Source organism: Lichtheimia ornata (assembly GCF_029851405.1).
Source record: "Lichtheimia ornata isolate CBS 291.66 chromosome Unknown scaffold00029, whole genome shotgun sequence".
Classification (NCBI taxonomy): domain Eukaryota; kingdom Fungi; phylum Mucoromycota; class Mucoromycetes; order Mucorales; family Lichtheimiaceae; genus Lichtheimia; species Lichtheimia ornata.
The window spans coordinates 249,222-267,014 of NW_026695349.1; the positions used below are offsets into that span (position 1 = coordinate 249,222).

The following is a 17,793-nucleotide window of genomic DNA, read 5'->3' on the forward strand; positions in this document are numbered from 1 at the left end:
CTTTCCATTCCTATTCCTACGCACTCTCCTTTTTCTTCATTCCATTCTCCTCCCTTTCTTCTCCATATCCATCTTGATGTGCTGTGGTTTTCTCGCATACACGCACACATATATATTTCAAACACCCATTACAAAGTAGAATGAACCAATGCAATACATATATAATTTAAACAACACGATTCCGAAATGAATAGTCAGCAAGGGAGATGGTGGTACAACATATATTCTCGCGTTAGAGCGACAGCAACACTACATAGCGAGTGACCTTTTTATGTCCAGCTGCCTCCAAACAGTGTATCATCAATGCCTAATCATTAACGCAACAATGCTCGAACGTCTTGATTAGCCGAGATGGTTGATGGCATGGCAAATCAATCACTTGCTTAAGCGACAACCAGATGATAAATGTATTCGGTGACTGAAAACAATCATATTTAAATCTCGGAGACAAGGTACAATTTATGTCATGTGAGCGTGGATTGCAGGAAATGACCCAAGAGTATGGTTTGTTTGAAATCTTAAGATAATGTCATTGAACGTATTAGAGTATGGTGATGATGGTGATAATAGTTGTCAGCTAAATGGTATTAGAGATAGAAAGGGCGAAAGAGATAGCATAGTATATTCCTTCCTTGGTTCTTTTACAGCACAATGCATTTCAATCTCTTTTTTTGTTTTTCCTTTGTGGGGTTCTGGTGATTGATTTGTCTAACAAGATCAAAGAAAATTTCATCGACATTAATCCTTGCCAGGGCGGAGGTCTCATAGAATGGCTTGCTGCCCCATTGTTGTGATAGCATCATGCCTTGTTCCCTTGGCACCATACGCTCTTGTTCCAAATCACACTTGTTGCCTACAAGGACCATAGGCACCTAAGTAGTAGAAACGAAGATTAGTCTGAGAGAGGTTACATGTTTGGGTCCCTATGATGATTGATCCATACGCTATTCGAATCCTTGACACGTAAAATTTGTTCTCGTAATGGTTCCAGATCGTTGAGTGTGACCATGCTTGTGATGGAATAGACCAAAAGGAAACCTTGCCCGCTTTTCATATAAAGGTCGCGCATAGCGGTGAATTGTTCGGTGCCAGCGGTGTCGAGAATTTCCAAGATGCATTGCGTGCCATCAACCTCGACTTGTTTGCGATAAGAATCTTCAATGGTGGGATCATATTTTTCAACAAAGATGGATTGAACAAATTGCACAGTCTAGTAGATGTATTCGATGTATATGCAACGCGCACACGTGGGTGGTTTATATACGCATTTTGATGATGATCGATATACAACATGCACGCATTCAATACATCATTGAGTACCTTTTGTATGATGGAGAATGATGATGTATAGATGTGTGTTCTTACCAAAGCTGATTTGCCTACACCGCCAGAACCGAGGACAACTAGCTTGTATTCTCGCATTTTACTAGAGGTGATGATGATAATAGAGCTTCGTTGCTTGAATGTGATACAGGAGGAATAGCCGAAAAAGAAAATAGAGGAAGAAAAAGAAGGGGAAAAGAGGAAAAGAAATGATTTTGGGTGGAGAGGGAGAAGACATGGTGGACAAGGTACGAAAAGAGAAATTGGCACGAGTAGTATGACGAAGCGATATGTAAGTTAAGGGGTTGAACGCGATCCATCATTATCAACATCATCATTGACAGATAAAAAGAACAACTCCAACCCCCCTTTCATTAGGTAAACTGAGATATGGGTCCTTCCAAAGAGACAATGACCAATGCAAGATGATAATGGGTGAACAATAGGCGTTTGTATTGTGTATGTAATTGTATTGATATGCATGCTATGATTGGACCGTGCCATCACACCCGAAAAGGTAACAACTCACAGTGTGTGTTCTTTGTCTCGCTTTTCTTCTTTCCCAACCAGCTTTATCCTTCTTGTATCTTTTTCCTCTCTCGCACACCCGCCTAATACACCCTTGGTCTTCACCAACACTTGTCAACTCATCGACTATCGGGAGAGGTGCTGCATTTCACCATTCTTTTATCTTTCATTCTTTGTCCCGCATCGACACACGCTTACACTATACACAACACCCACACCCACACACGAGGCTCAGCATAGAACGCCTCAACACAAAACAACCCCTTCCAGTCACTTCACACAGCTTATATAATCTTTTTCACCTATTGACGACACTATACAATCAACATCATGTACTACACATCTGTCTGCAAGGCACTCTATGACTATAAGGCCCAATCAGAAGACGAATTGACCTTCAAAGAGGATGACATTCTATACATTCTTGACAAGGAAGAGGATCCCGATTGGTGGAGAGCACAGCTTAAACCACAGTCTCTGGAACAGGAGGGTCCTGTTGGTATGGTGCCTGCCAACTACGTTGACGAGGTATATCGTTTACATGCGTAACTCAGCATTCGTGTGTCATTAAACTGATAATGGGTATCTATAGGCTGATCCTATTGGAAAGGTCCAAGCAATCTATGATTACACTGCACAGCAAGACGAGGAATTGACATTTCACGAAGACGACCTATTGACGCTATATGAGAACGATGATCCGGATTGGTATCTTGTCAAGGATAAGCATGGAAAGATTGGTCTTGCTCCAAGCAATTATCTTCAAGAGGTAAGTATCGAAGCGACAATGTTTGAAGGATTGCCAAGCCAACACGTGGATTATCCAATGTAGGCATCAGGTCACGCTTCCGCAGTCTCATCCACTAGTCAAGTTCAAGCTCCTGTCACTACGCCAACAACTCACCACGAGGAAGAGGAGGAAGAGGAGGACCAACATGAGATTCCTGCAGCACCACCAGCACCACCAGCACCTGTAGCAGCAGCAATGCCAGTAAGTTTTATACTTTAAAAGAGCGTACATGTATTAATTGGAGGATGGAAAATGATAGGCTGCCAATAAGGCTGATGATGCCATTTCGTGGTCTGTGCATGAGTATGATACGGAGAAGAAAAAGAAGAAAAAGAGCAAAGGCAATCTTCTTGTGGGCAATGGCATGCTATGTTATGGAAGTGAAACCGACAAATCATCGCCTGTACGCCAATTCCCTATTCTCGAGGTGTCGCAAAGTTCGAATGATGGCAAGACGGTGCATATTCAATTATCGGATGCCACTCTTGATTTTCAAGCTTCATCAAAGTCCGAAGCAAAGGCAATCGTCGCCAAGATACAGGAATCCAAATCTCTTGCTGCACCCACAACAACACCTACAACAGCTGCTATTCCTACACAACAAGCAGCTATACCCGAGCCACAGCAAGAACAACATGTACCAGCACCACCACCTCCACCTCCTCCACAACCACAACCACAACCACAACCACAACCAGTAGCACCTCCTGTTGTGCATCATGAACCAGAGCCTGCTACAACTTCCGAGCCTGAGCCTGAACCTGAACCAGCATGTGAACCACGTTGGGCTATTGTGCTATATGATTTCACTGCTGAAGGACCTGAGGAGATTTCAACCAAAGAAGAGGATCAAGTTCTTGTGGTGGATTATGTTAGCAGTGATGAATGGTGGTCTATCGAGTATCAGGATGGTAGAGCTGGTATTGTGCCTGCAACATACGTTCAATTTCAAGAAGAGTATGAAGCCGATTTGGCACGTGAGGAAGAGCAACGTCGTAAGCAACAGGAACAAGAAGCTGAAAAGCAACGTCGTGAAGCTGAAGCTGCTGCTGCACGTCAACGTCGCATTGAAGAAGAACAACGTCAACGTGAGGAAGAGGCACGAAAGGCTGAGGAGGAACGTCAACGTCGTCAACAAGAAGAACAACAACGACAAAAGGAACAAGAAGCTCGTCGACAAGCTGCTGCTGCTGCTGCTGCTACAGCATCAAAGCCATCCCCATCGATGGGTGCAGCATCACCACGTCGTAGTCAAATCCCAGCACCTCCTCCACCTGTTAACAAAGCACCTGCCAATCGTTCATCACAACCTATTCCTACGCCACCTGTCAACAAAGCAAAGCAGCCCCAAGATCCTGGTAAACCTGATCCTTCAAAGGTGCGCATATGGACCGATCGTACGGGTGCATTCAAAGTGGAGGCTCAATTCTTGACGTATCACAATGAAAAGATTCGGTTGCACAAGGTCAATGGTGTCAAGATTGATGTTCCTGTACAAAAGATGTGCCTTGAAGATTTGAGATACATTGAGCAACAAACGGGCAAGAAATTGGTTGAGGATGGTACGGATGATGTTCCTCTTGCTCATTTGGCCAACAGCAACAACAGCCGTAATGCTCCTGGTTCAAAACCTCAATGGGATTGGTTCGATTACTTTATGAAAGCCAACATTCCAATGCACAACAGTTTACGTTACGCATCGGCTTTCCAAGCTGAAGGACTCGGTGAGCATGATTTGGATAATTTGACGCATCGCAAAATGAAGTCATTGGGTATGTCGGAGACGCATGTTCAACGTTTACAACGATTCATTGAAACGGGTGTTGTTGAACCGGCATCGGATGAGGAGACACCTTCGAGCAAACGCAAGATGAAGAAATCAGTATCGTTTGGTGCAATCAGTGTTATTGATGACAGCGATAATGAATCTTTGGGTGGATATGGAGCGGGCAATCGACAACATCAAATCGATGAAGATGAACGACTTGCACGACAACTTCAAGAAGAGTACAATGCACAAGCACAGCAACAAGGATCACCATCGATTCGTGGTGTTGGATTACAGCGACGTGGTACTGGAAGACCTACTCCCAGCACATCGGCTCCACGTGATGTCAATACTGATATTATGGATAAGATCAAGAGCCAATTAAGCTCACAGCCACTTACACCTACTCCTGCTCAACCCCCACAATCTTCATCAGCAACAGCAACACCACCACCTCCACCACCTCCACCACCTGCTGCTGCTGCTGCTGCTCCTCTTCAACCTACACCTGTAGCAAGGCAACAAACTGGATTTGCTGATGATGCTTGGGCACCAAGAGCCTCGAATTCACCCAATGTTTCCAATGCTCAACCTGATGCTATGGCTCAAACAAAGGCTGCTTGGTCTGCTCCTCCACCTCCACCTCCACCAGCACCACCAGCTCAAAATCAAGTCCAAGTTCAAGCTGCTCCTATGCAAAATCCAAATTTGACAGGCATTCAACAACAGCAACCATTGCAACAATCTCCACAGCAACCACCTGTTTCACTTCCGCCACGTCAACGTCCAACACCGCCAGCACCACAAAACAACAAAGTGGATCCTCAAATGTTGTCTCAATGGACCAGCCCTGGTCAACAATCACAACCACAACAACCACAGCCTCAAATTCAGCAACCACCTCAAGTACAGCAAATGGTAGCACAATTTAATGCTGGTAATCCACCACCTCCTCAGCAACAACAACAACAACAACAGCCTGCTTTGCCGCCACGTTCACCCATGAATCAATTTATGCAATCACCCACGACGACTACTCAAGCTAATGTGGGAATGATGCAGCAACAGCAACCACCATTACCACCTCGATCACCAATGAATCAATTTAACACCACAGCGCAGCCACAATTTATGCAACAAACTGGATCTCCTTCTCATTTCGCGCAACAGCAGCCATTTATGCAACAACAACAACAACAACAGCCACCTGTCATGCAACAGCCTCCCATGTCATCAGTGCCTGTTAATTCAGTGTTGCCACCTGCATTAGTACCCATGAACACTGGTATGCAACAACCAGCATTACAGCCACAACCCACTGGTAGTGCTGCGTCATGGGCTGCTGCCAGTAAGTATAAACTTTTAAAGGGTAGAAGAATGATGATGATGATCTAACAGCTTATTATTACATAGCTCCTGATAATCCATTTGGCAGTGGTGCTATTGCACAAAGACCACCTCCACAATCGCAAGGATCCTTTTCCAGCGTATCTTCAATGCAGCCATCACAGGTGTTTGCATCCATGGCCAACAACAATAATCCTGGTGCTGGCAACTTCCATGATCCCAATGACAAGTATGCTGTGTTCAAGAATATGAATGCAACAGCAGGTTCGCCAAGTGTATTTAATGCTGGTCAGCCCCAAGGTAAGTAACCTCCTTTCTCAATATGACCGTGTAGATGCTAATTCTTATACATTTACATAGGAGGAGTAGGAGGAGCAATGCCTTTCCAACAACCACAGGCTACTGGATTTACGCAAATGCAACCTCAACCCACTGGCAACCCTCAACAACCTTTCCAGCAACAACAACAGTTTTACAATCGCTGGTGATCATGTACATTCTTGATTTTCGCACCTCTTTTTTTGTATCACTATCCTAGTAGATTCATCACACACACACACACACACCATGATTGATTCGATACCATCCCCTCGAAAGCAGCCATCTAATAGTAGGCTGTTGAACCCTTTCACAAATAAAAAAATCGCATTTCCGTATAGACCAACACATCTTTCTCGGAAACATATCAATGCGAGCTACTACTAACAACAACAACTACAACAGCATCAAATCTAAGCGAATTTTCGATTTGTTATCTTCTTCTTCTTTTACTCACTTCTTGCTATGCGGTCGATATTCACGAGCTTGGCAGTAATTGCATCAGCTGGGCTTGCAGTATTGGCTGAGGACGATGATGCCAGTCCTTTGATGCATCCACCCATCCCACCTATGAAGAGCAAGTATGTGGCACCTGATACACCAAAGTACGACTATGCCGAAGTATTGCACAAGAGCTATCTATTCTATCACGCACAAAAATCGGGTGCGTTGCCATACCAACGTATGGCATGGCGGGGTGATTCATGCAAAGTGTGTGTGGGCGATTTTTACGAAGACTTGTCACGTGGTTGGTACGAAGCAGCCAATACCATGAAATGGGGTCTACCTTTTGGATGGACAGCAACACAACTTGCATTCAATATCTTCATCTTTGAAGATGCCATGAATTCAGTGGATGAGCTTGCTGAGGGTCTCGAACTACTCAAATGGGGTGCAGGTATAATAACAGCTGATAAAAACTTCCGACGATGGCATCATTGACGTATTGGGGGTGGTGGTAGATTACCTAATGAATTGTCATTACAATGATACACACATTGTCGGTCAATTGGGAACATCCTCTTTGGGACCAATCTCAAAACAAATTGAATTGGATGTTGATTTCAATTACTGGGGACCACCAGAAGAATACGAACAATGGGTGCCAAGTGGATTACCGCACAAGGCGTATTACTTGACACCTGACAACCCATCATCCGAAATTGTGGGTGAATACAGTGCTTCCATGGCAGCTATCTCCATCCCATGGCGCAAACACAACGCAACACTCGCTGATGAGCTTGTGGATCGTGCCAAGCGACTTTATAAGTTTGCAACAGATTATCCCGGTAGCTATGTTACATCACGGCATAATGCTTTCCAATGGGCGACGTTTTGGTATCCATCCACACGATATCAGGATGAATTGGCATGGAGCGCTGCATGGTTGTACGCAGCCACAAAAGATCCGTTTTACCTAGAAGAGGCGAAAAAGTGGTACAATTCTGATCCTGATTCCTGGTACGAGTACTCGTGGGATGAAAAGGGTGGTGGCATGCACGTGTTACTTTACGCCCTCACCAAGGATGGAGAGTTTTACAAGAATGCCATGATGTACTTTAACCAGTTCTTGCCAAGCCCTGAACAAATCGTCAAGTTTACGCCACGGGGTCTTGCCTACATTGAGCATTGGGGTTCGGTTGGCTACTCGGGCAACGTCGCTTTCCTTATGCTTGCATTTTCTAAGCTTATTGGATATGAGACCATTGAAGCAAAACAATTGACATCGTTTGCCATCCAACAAATCAACTATGCCCTTGGCGATTACGGCTACTCATGGGTGGTTGGCTTTGGTGATAATTACCCTAGTAAACCTTACCATAAGGCATCCTACAACTCATTCATCGATTATCCCTTACGTGGCCATCAACAAGATGAAGTTGAAGAAGATTTTACGGGTAGCGCAACGAACCAGCGTTTCATCTTGTATGGTGCTGTTGAAGGAGGACCCAATGTGGATGATTCATGGCATGATGACCGATCCAACTATGAATACTCTGAAGTAACACAAGATTACAATGCTGCATGGACTGGTGCTATTGCAGGCCTCATTGATTATTATGGCACGGATAAGTTTGAGCCCTACACCGATTGTGGTCTTGATCTTGGTTGGAACCATCCAAATGCAAGCACTCCACCTGCATGGCCCGAAGATGATTGTTATCACACTTGCAACAAGAATTGCCCTCGTGGCCAACTCAAATCCTCGTTCTCTTGGCGTATGCTTATGGAGCCTGATAACCTTGACAAGAACATTGACATCCTCTATCCTGGAAAGGGTGCCATTCGTGCCGCTGCAGTGGATGGTAATCGTGCGAATGCTGAAGATCCTAGTGCTTACGATGCTAGTGCTGCAAGGGAAGGTGATGATTATCGAGCAGCTACTAATAGCAATAAGGCAAAGCAAGATGACGCCAAGGATAATCAATCGAAAATGTCATCAGCAACTCCCAACAAGAACAAAGCATCCACTATAATCACGGGATTAGGTGCAGCCTGGTTCCTCGGCATGCTGGCATCATGCTTGGTTCAATAGATAGAGAATACGTAAATACCATTGTTATTAGTTATTACAGCAATAGATCCATAAAGGAATCGGGTGTTATTGCAAAACATGGATTGGTGGTGGATTCAAGGCTTCCTATTACTCTGCTTACATGTGCTATAGAAAAAAAAAGTTGGATGCTCATTGTATAATGAAAACAATGCACACACTGATCCCTGATCCATCTTTGCTTGTGCTTATGATATGATGTTGCCGATTTGTAATCATGATGAGGAGAATGCGAACAAGCGCTCATTGGAATTCGAGCGGTTATCCAGATGATTCCAAAGAAGATGCCTTGTAATCAGCCACAGAATAGCTTGGTACATATGCTGATAACAGAAAAAGTTGCTTCACAACAAGCCTTATTTGGATGACTACTCAATTGTGGAATTCATATGTAGGAAAGGAGGAATCTAACTTAACAATATCTCCATTACAAGGAGGCCTAGCCGTGCCTGGAACCCTGTCATGCGAGTCCAGACAATTGGGAACGATCGACAATAATGGGAGATGTGCAGCATCGAAGGCGGGGTTAAGTACACATGCATGGTGCCACATGATCATGATTGGTACTGTGCACATCCTCAAAATGGTGAATTCCGGCGGTCTTTGCGCCCGGTTTTCCTTTCCCTTCCTTTGCTCACGTACTTTTTTTCTTTGAAATTCTTATATACAACAGCTGTTCATTCTTTTTTTGATAATGTTATTATGGCCAATCTTACAAGAGTAAAAAAACCATACAAAAGCTGGGTTAAAGATGGCGTCAATGGTGGCCCATCATCTATGGATATACTTGTCGGTTGGCTTGCTGATCGTTCAAACTACCAACGCTGGCGCAGTGGTAACGCTGTTGTTGAAACGGATCATCAACAACGCATTCCCAAAAAGATCCTCTTGGAAGAGATTCTTACCAAGATGCGTCAAGCTGGTATCCACCATCGCCTTCCCAAAGATGTGGCAAGCAAAATCTCTACCCTACAAAGCAACTATCGAGCAGCCTGTGAATGGATGAATACCGAAGCAAGACGTTTACGCAAAGCTGGTGTTTCAGAACACACCATCCATGGTACCTATGCGCATTGATTGTTTTGTTTCTATCGCATCACCACCATATCGACCACAACCCTCTTTCTCTTTCTTGGTTCTTCCCTGTTATAGAGGAGGTCGTCAAGCACTTTGCCTATTGGGATGCTCTTAATCCAAGCTTTGGTCATTATCGATGTTCTTCAAGTAGTGGACCCATGGCCATCAGCAGTCTTATGGACCAACAGCAGCAGCAGCAGCAACAACAACAAGAAGAGCAACAATCGAATCATTCCGACGATGACCAAGTGGATGAATTAGATGAAGATGATGAATACCAAGAGCCTTACCATGGAGATGGTAACCATAGAAACGCAAGAATTCTTAATCACCAACACACAACACAACAAAAGAAGCGACGACGGCGTATGTATCAAGATGAAGACATGAATGAAAATGATAACTCGAGAATAACAAAAAGGAGGAATAGCACCAGCAGTAGCAGCAACAGCAGTGCGGCAAGTAATGATTTATTGCGTATCTTGAACCATACATGTCGTCCAACACCATCATCCTCTTCAAATAATACCGTATTGTCAACATCCTCCTCCACAGCCCATCATCACCATCCTAGTGCATCATCCGTTGACTCTGTTCTTGCTGATTCATTCATTGAGATCAACCGTGAAAAAGAACCCATCACGAGGAAACGTTCATCATCCAACAATAACAATCATCATCAACATGTATTACGATTCCTTCATGGCAAACAAGCTGAGCAAGAACAACTATTGATTGAAAAAGAGAGCCGAATTCGTGCCAAGGCCGAGTTGGTGAAGCATTTGATGAAAGCTGGCTTCTCGGAAGAAGAGATCACTGAACAGCTCAGCCAGCTCTAGTAGCTATATGACATTGATTGCTTAATGTTTGGACAATAAAACCATATCCACATCCTTTTGTACCTGAAATGCAACCATACAATAATGCTATGATGCAAATGTCTCTTTCACCACGACAACGTAGTGACGCTGAACATGTTCATGCATACAAGATAAGGAATAATGCAACGTTGTCGAGTGAAAAATGCATGTCTCGTGGCTTGGTGACTGCCGTTGCCTGCGATCCAGCGAGTAAAAGCGAGCTACTGGCCAAATTTTCGCTTCTTTCTTCAAGTCCTTGTACTGATTTTTGACCATGTGTAAGGCACTAGTGAATCAAAGTGTGGGCCGTTGCATATTCCATGAACTCACCTTACTATTGTGTAGCTGGAAAGAAGAAAGCACAAAAAATGTCGCTGTCCGACTTTTTGGCGGACGACTGTAAGTATAAGAAAAGGGTTACAAGCAGCTCTCGTTTCATTACAACTCACCCCTTGCAATGTATAGCTGGATCCTGGGCCGATGAAATGGCCACTCTTCCCTCTGCTCGTAAGTCAATGTGTACCCTATAATCGAACCTCTGACTCACCTATTTTCCCGCTTACAGCCGCAGGTAACAACAACAAGGAGACTTGGCAACGATATAGGAGACTATCAAGAATCCTATGTCTGTGCGTCATTGTATTCGAAAAAGATGAACTCATTATCCTTTTTTATATCCTTGTGCAGCCAAAGAAGATGTTGATAGCCCTCGTGCTGATCGTTTTGGTGGTCGTAAGTCTTTGTGTGTGGTGGTGTCTTTGAACAACGAACGTCATATCAACATGCATCATTTTTTACATAGCCCGTGACATGGATTTGCCCAGTGGACCTGCTCGTGGTGGTGATCGTTTTGAACGTCGTGAACGTTTTACTTCTCCTCGCCCTGAAAGATTTGCTCCTCGTGCTCCAGTCGAATTGCCTACCGAGCCACCTTTCACTGCTCACATTGCCAACCTTTCCTTTGAGGCTAACGAGGATGACTTGGCTGATTTCTTTGGACAAATGAAGGTAAAGGGAATAGAAAAGGAACCATCATTAGCATGAAGACTAATATCATTCTTTTTAGATTGCCAACATCCGTATCTTGCGTGATCGTGATGAGCGTTCCAAGGGCTTTGGCTATGTTGAATTCGAAGATCTTGAATCCCTTAAGGGTGCTCTTGAATTGACAGGCGAGGTAGGTATTGGTTTGGGGTATGGGTAGTATCCTTTATTACGATTGTGTTATGTTGACATCACCTTTTTTTGTTCCTAGTCTATGCAAGGACGTACAATTCGTGTTAACGTGGCTGATCCTCGTAAGTAGTAATGTTGTTGCTATGCACAAGGTCCAATAGTAACTCATTCATTTGAAACATTTATAGCCAGAGAACGTCCTGAACGTGCTCCTCGTCAGCCCGATCGCACTGACGTATCTTCTTGGCGTCGTGAGACACCACTTGAATTGCCAGAGCGTCGTGGTGGTGGATTCCGTGGTGGCCGTGGTGGATTTGATCGTCGTGGTGGTGATACTTCGTGGCGTGGTGGTGCTTTTACTAGACGTGATGACCGTTTTGGTAAGTTTTTTTGTTGGCAACATGTATCACAATCCTTTCCTTTATTCATACATGTTTGCATGGTTTAGGTCGTAACGATGCTCCTGCTGAACGTCCTCGTCTCAACCTCAAGCCACGCACTGTTGATACACCCCCAGCTGCTTCCACTCAAGGTTCTCAGAGCAACAAGCCCAACCCATTCGGTGCTGCTAAGCCTGTTGATACTGAGGAGGCTCTTAAGCGTATCGAAGACAAGCTCCACAAGACCACTATTAGCAAGTGAACAAACAGCGGACAGGCGCCGTCGTAGAAAACACTTCTCTTTCAACTCATCATCGACTCTTTTCAACCCACTACTTTTTCTCACAACACAATCGAATTCGCCCAAACGACCCACACCTCTCATAAAAGAAGAACACGGAAGAGAAAAAAGAACTCAACAAGCATGCATCATTGTATGTGTGTGTATCCGCGATGCTCTGCCAACTGTTTTTTATCTAGCTTTTTCCTTTTACAACATAAAAATACACCTCGGTAGTCTATTAGAAATGCACAAATGTTTAATTTGTTGTTGCAGGCTGATGATGGTGATTTACAGTGGTGCTATTGTACAAGAAAGGGAGAAAGAGAGAGAAAGGCACTAGTGAGTAATAAAATGATGAAGGATGATTGGAGGAGAATAATGTAGTATAAGGGATATATATGTGATTGCGTGCAAATAGGTTAGGTATGAAGGTTGTTGAGATGATAAGATGGGAAAGATAGCGAGAATGTTCGCCCCTCTATGCGTTCATAATGTGATAGATAAGGTAGCTTGGCAAACCATATACACCAAAGCCCATAGACTTGGCCATTTTCGCAAAGCCTTCAGTTTCAACCTGATGTTGGTATACAAATGCTGGAAAGTTGGCGCCTTCACGATGCACATGTGCCTTGACCAGGGTGAATGTTGCTCCCTGCATATACAACTATCATCAATAACCCATATCCCTCCCTGCATGTGCTATCCTGTCCTTTTCACAACACTTACCACGCCATCCAATGGTACTTTTTCAAGAGGATCATGGTGGGTTGGCATATCAACCATGACATTACGGTGGGTGAGAAATTCGTAGTAACCTAAAAAGGGATAATGACGAGTGGTGAGCAACATGCAGTCTTGTTTTTGATGAATGGCACATGACGTAGTGCCAATGTATATATCCACATACCTTCAAGTAAGACATAGTCCTGAAAAATGGTGTAGCCACAAGGATGAAAAGGGAGCAATCTTTGTGTGAGCGATACAAGGAGATAAAAAAGGGGGCAAGCTATTCACACTTACAGGATCCAGATCCTTTTGAAGTTCCAAAGAGCGTTCCGTTTCTTGCCAATTGTTCTTGTCATATCCCCAGAATGAATTATCCTCAGTTTCACGTAAGCAGTTGGGAACAACAACATCAACATCCACGCTCATAAGGTCTTCAAGAATGGTGGGTGGGTATTCAACAAGGTCAACATCAAGCCAAAGTACCCAAGCGTGTTCCTCTCGGAGAGCAGCTGTGAGCAAATAGTTGCGAGAGCGTGCCATGTACGAACGACGCAGGGGCTGCATTTCAAAAGCATGTCGTCGGTCCTCGGGTAGCTCAAAGTTGAAATCCTTTTGATAAATGGCAACGTTGTGATATCGATTCTTCCAGCGGCTCATAAAGGCATCTGCTTGTTGCTCAAGTAGTTCCACTGTTTCATCGTTGGTGTCGGAAACAAGAAAGGCGATTGAAATAAGGTGTTTGGGATACGTCATGCGATCCAGCAACTCAAAATACCGTGGCAGGTAGTTAGCGGCGTTCTTGAGCGGTGTCAGAATGAGCACATGTTCCTCGTTGTCTTTGGCGTGAGCTGTTGCTTCCACTTGATTGAGATCAACGTATACAGGTTCAGTATCATGCTTGTGGTTGCTTGTGGTTTGGGTAAAAGACATTGCTTGGCTAAAAGCTCGCACAGCACGACCACCACTAGTACATTGGCCAGCCATAGTCATTGGATGGGCAAAGGTCATAAATGATACAAGTCCAAGAAAGAGAACGGCTGCAAGAGCAATGCCTTGACGCTTAGAGATGCGAAACATACGACGGTGTTCGGCAACTGTCATCGTTAAAGAGTGGCGAGAAGAGGGGAAAAAAAAGAGAGGATGAACAAGAAGAAAGGGGAAATTGGAGGGAAAGGAGAAAGAAAAAGAAGCTGAATGCGGGATTAGCAGGTGCTGGGACGACGACGACAAGGCACAGCCACTGTGTGTGTTTTTTATAGTTTGTCAGACCATGGTGTAGATCACTTTTTTCTTTTTAGTCTGTTTCTGTTTCGGGTACCGATGATGATGGTGATCACTTTTCACTCGTCAATAACTAAATGAATGAGGAGACTGTGTGCAAGCATGTCATACCTAAACAGGTATCGTGCAATCACGTCTTGTTTCCCTCTATAATTAGACCTGAGACTCGGAAAAGTCCTTTGTTTATATCACACGTCGATCCCTTTTTCCATGAGATAATCGAAAGAGCCATTTGACCAAGCATTCTATTTGAAGTTATTCCATTACCAAGCATGTCAATAACAACAACGATTGTTATGGCCCTCACTATAAGCTATACATGGCCCATATTTTGGTTTTTAACTATACATGATGTATGTGCGCTGATGCAATGGGTCATGTTTCATATCGAAACGAAGATGCCAAGCAGTCATCGTTAGAGGAGTGAAATGTACGTTTCTCCCTTGGCACATAAGCACGACAAAAACTGGATTACCTGGGTCATGCTGCAAAATGCCAAGATTGGAGTACTGAGCACATGGCCGGCTTGTGCAGAAAATTTGGCAGAAAAAGAGAAAAAGGGGGCTAATGCTGCAGTAAGGTGATGTGGTGTTTGCATTATCATACAATTACTTAGATACTACTTGTATTGTGCGTAGTGGGGAAAAGAGGTCTCGATCTTTTATTATCATCAATATTAAACTTCATTGACTTTTAGCGTCGATCTTCTCATTTCCAAGGGCCTGGGCTGATGATGGGAAAATCCATAGCGGGGATCGTCCAACTTCTCTTTTTGGAAACGCACACGCACACACAACACATGTACTCCCGGAACAGCAATCCGTGCTTTCTTTTTTCCTTAAATATCGATTTCAACAACTTTCCAACTCAAACACACGTTTGCATGTGATACATAAAGAATGAGGGAAGCGATCCTTTGTTGGTACTTGTACATAGAATGACACCTTGCTGTTACGAGGAGGTAAGCAAGGACACAGACGTTATATATGCATACATGCCGTCGGGTCAAGATACAGCTACTTTGGGCATATGCATGCTGCTACATGTTCAAAGGAACCCATTTTTACATCACGTGATGTAACTCTTGGTGAATAAAGACATCATCAGGTTTGCAGCTGCGTAAAGTTCTTAATGCATCGCTCGATTTTAGGCACTTGACGCTGATAAGCAGCCTCCCCATTACCTAGATGATCATTCGGATCATAAGGATACTCGATCGTTTACGCTTTAGATGACATGTAGTTCATGAGTTTTCATACGTTGAAACAAAAAGGTAATCTTGGGAGATAAGAAAATGCATTGACTGGATTAAAATCAGCCATCCCTAACCTGGATCTCAAAATGCATGATCCGTCATTGGTACTGTATGGACCTATTGATATCGCCGGCTCACAAAATGGCTTTTATTTACCGTCAAAAGCTACATTCTTCATGACTTAGTTGTATAAATTGTCGATGCAAAAGACGTCGTAAGGTGAAAGAGTTAAGCATTTGAATGCAAACCAACAACCTGCTGTAGTATTGATTTCCCAACATACATCCCATAATAGTCCAAAAAAATGAGGTAGCCTGTGGTAAAGAATTAGGCTACGTAAGTAAAGATGGCGTTTGATAGATTATACATTGCTTAGAAAAGGGCATTTAATGAGAACTTGCAAGGCTACAACAACATGGTGAATGATCGGGATGGGAGCAGCTATAACTGCTACTGATAGATAACTCTTGGGCTGTGCAACAAAGCTGATGCGTGGTCAACGAATGAAAACTCAGGATTACTCATTCGGTGTGACAGCGGCCATCAACCGTGGTAAAACTTAGATCTCACATTCCGATCTCTATCTTCCACTTCTTTATCCATCATGGTCACTGCCACTACTACTACTACTTTGAAAGTTGGTGTTCTCGGTAAGGCTTTGGTTTTTATTGGAAACAGTGTATAGAGTGTCTCATTACTATTCTACGTTTCCCATGATCCAGCCTTGCAAGGCGCCTTCATTGAACACATCCACATGCTCAACAATCTCGCCGAGGTGTCCGAAGCCATTCCTGTGCGCACGATCGAGCAACTCAACTCTGTGGATGCCCTCATTATTCCCGGTGGTGAGTCGACGGCTATGGCTCTTATTGCAGAACGCTGCCAGCTTTTGGAACCTTTGCGTGCCTTTGTCAAGGAGAAGCCTACATGGGGTACTTGTGCTGGTATGATTATGCTTGCCAATGAAGCTTCAAGTGCCAAGAAAGGAGGACAACAATTGATTGGTGGTATGGGTATCCGTGTCAACCGCAACCAATTTGGTACGCAAAAGGACTCGTTTGGTATTGGATTGCACATGCCTGAGATCGTGGGTGAAGAGCCTTTCCATGCCGTCTTTATTCGTGCACCAGTGATCACCGATATTTTGTCTGACGATGTCAAGGTCCTCGCAAGATTGGAAAAACAAGTGGGTGAGACGAAGGCTGAGACTATTGTGGCAGTACGACAAAACAATCTCTTTGCTACGGCTTTCCATCCCGAATTGACTCGTGATGATCGTCTCCACAAGTTCTTTGTCAAAATGGCCATCGAGTGCTACAACAACAAGCAATAGATATTACAACATCATTTCACGCAACCCACTCCTCAATTTCACTTATACGCATCATACCCTAGCGATAGAAGAATGGAATGGCATTTCATATTGTAGATTTTTATGGTAGATAGTAGATTACCCTTGTATTGACATTAAATGCATTTTCTCAGGACAAAAACTAAATCCCACCGATAATAGCTGGCGGATTGTTATTGCATCCAAATACAACGTTTACAAGTAGTATTGTGAACATGGCATTATGGGGTAGGCTTAGTAATACAGCTCAACTTTGGGATCGTGACCGAGTCACTTGACGCTCCTTCTTGTTCTGGTTGCCTTGGTGGGAAGATGTACAACTCACCATGTAACGATCACCCAAGAGCAATTTAGAAGAATAGCCCTATGTGAACCCTTGAAAGCCGTTGCATCAACCCTATTTGGGCTGTAGTAGATCGTCCCACCTAATCCAACATTGCATATACATCACGAGAGTAAGCTACATCAAAGGAACGTGAGCATGTGCTTCATCAAAGAAGATGTTTAGATTTACTTCCATAAAAGAGCCAAATTGCACAATGACAACAATGACAATGAAAGTAGCAAAACAATGAAACAACGCTAAAGAGCATCACCAATAGTAATACATGATGTATCACTGAAGGAAGATTATCCACCATGGTATACACATAAGCTTCAAATTTGACGTTGTACTACGCACCCAAAGGGTGATGTGATCGAGGGAAGCGATGTGCGGAATGAATGAGCGACAAGATCCACGCTATCTGCAAGGATCACAAAGAGAAAAGAGGAGT

The 17,793-nt window shown here is 43.8% G+C and overlaps 7 protein-coding genes across 7 annotated transcripts; 5 read left to right on the top strand and 2 right to left on the bottom strand.

The window, feature by feature from the left end:
- Positions 1–641: 641 nt before the first annotated feature.
- O0I10_006577 (uncharacterized protein) lies at positions 642–1,422 on the bottom strand (the record flags this gene model as incomplete). Its single annotated transcript, XM_058486604.1, has 3 exons — positions 642–872; positions 944–1,210; positions 1,366–1,422. 3 exons carry the CDS (start codon positions 1,420–1,422, stop codon positions 642–644), a joined length of 555 nt encoding a protein of 184 aa, XP_058342675.1.
- Positions 1,423–2,181: 759 nt separating this feature from the next.
- O0I10_006578 (uncharacterized protein) lies at positions 2,182–6,244 on the top strand (the record flags this gene model as incomplete). Its single annotated transcript, XM_058486605.1, has 6 exons — positions 2,182–2,379; positions 2,444–2,620; positions 2,684–2,842; positions 2,901–5,757; positions 5,823–6,056; positions 6,117–6,244. The coding sequence occupies 6 exons, from the start codon at positions 2,182–2,184 to the stop codon at positions 6,242–6,244; spliced, it is 3,753 nt and encodes a 1,250-aa protein (XP_058342676.1).
- A 295-nt stretch (positions 6,245–6,539) lies between these two features.
- O0I10_006579 (uncharacterized protein) lies at positions 6,540–8,610 on the top strand (the record flags this gene model as incomplete). Its single annotated transcript, XM_058486606.1, has 2 exons — positions 6,540–6,972; positions 7,037–8,610. The coding sequence occupies 2 exons, from the start codon at positions 6,540–6,542 to the stop codon at positions 8,608–8,610; spliced, it is 2,007 nt and encodes a 668-aa protein (XP_058342677.1).
- Positions 8,611–9,405: 795 nt separating this feature from the next.
- On the top strand, positions 9,406–10,544 carry O0I10_006580 (uncharacterized protein; the record flags this gene model as incomplete). The annotated part of the gene is made up of 2 exons (XM_058486607.1): positions 9,406–9,688; positions 9,781–10,544. 2 exons carry the CDS (start codon positions 9,406–9,408, stop codon positions 10,542–10,544), a joined length of 1,047 nt encoding a protein of 348 aa, XP_058342678.1.
- A 295-nt stretch (positions 10,545–10,839) lies between these two features.
- On the top strand, positions 10,840–12,383 carry O0I10_006581 (uncharacterized protein; the record flags this gene model as incomplete). Its single annotated transcript, XM_058486608.1, has 10 exons — positions 10,840–10,843; positions 10,911–10,964; positions 11,031–11,072; positions 11,131–11,136; positions 11,253–11,297; positions 11,368–11,573; positions 11,632–11,742; positions 11,821–11,863; positions 11,930–12,121; positions 12,190–12,383. The coding sequence occupies 10 exons, from the start codon at positions 10,840–10,842 to the stop codon at positions 12,381–12,383; spliced, it is 897 nt and encodes a 298-aa protein (XP_058342679.1).
- A 499-nt stretch (positions 12,384–12,882) lies between these two features.
- O0I10_006582 (uncharacterized protein) lies at positions 12,883–14,231 on the bottom strand (the record flags this gene model as incomplete). Its single annotated transcript, XM_058486609.1, has 4 exons — positions 12,883–13,056; positions 13,131–13,219; positions 13,312–13,330; positions 13,425–14,231. 4 exons carry the CDS (start codon positions 14,229–14,231, stop codon positions 12,883–12,885), a joined length of 1,089 nt encoding a protein of 362 aa, XP_058342680.1.
- Positions 14,232–16,270: 2,039 nt separating this feature from the next.
- On the top strand, positions 16,271–16,999 carry O0I10_006583 (pyridoxal 5'-phosphate synthase, glutaminase subunit Pdx2; the record flags this gene model as incomplete). The annotated part of the gene is made up of 2 exons (XM_058486610.1): positions 16,271–16,316; positions 16,389–16,999. 2 exons carry the CDS (start codon positions 16,271–16,273, stop codon positions 16,997–16,999), a joined length of 657 nt encoding a protein of 218 aa, XP_058342681.1.
- Positions 17,000–17,793: the final 794 nt, after the last annotated feature.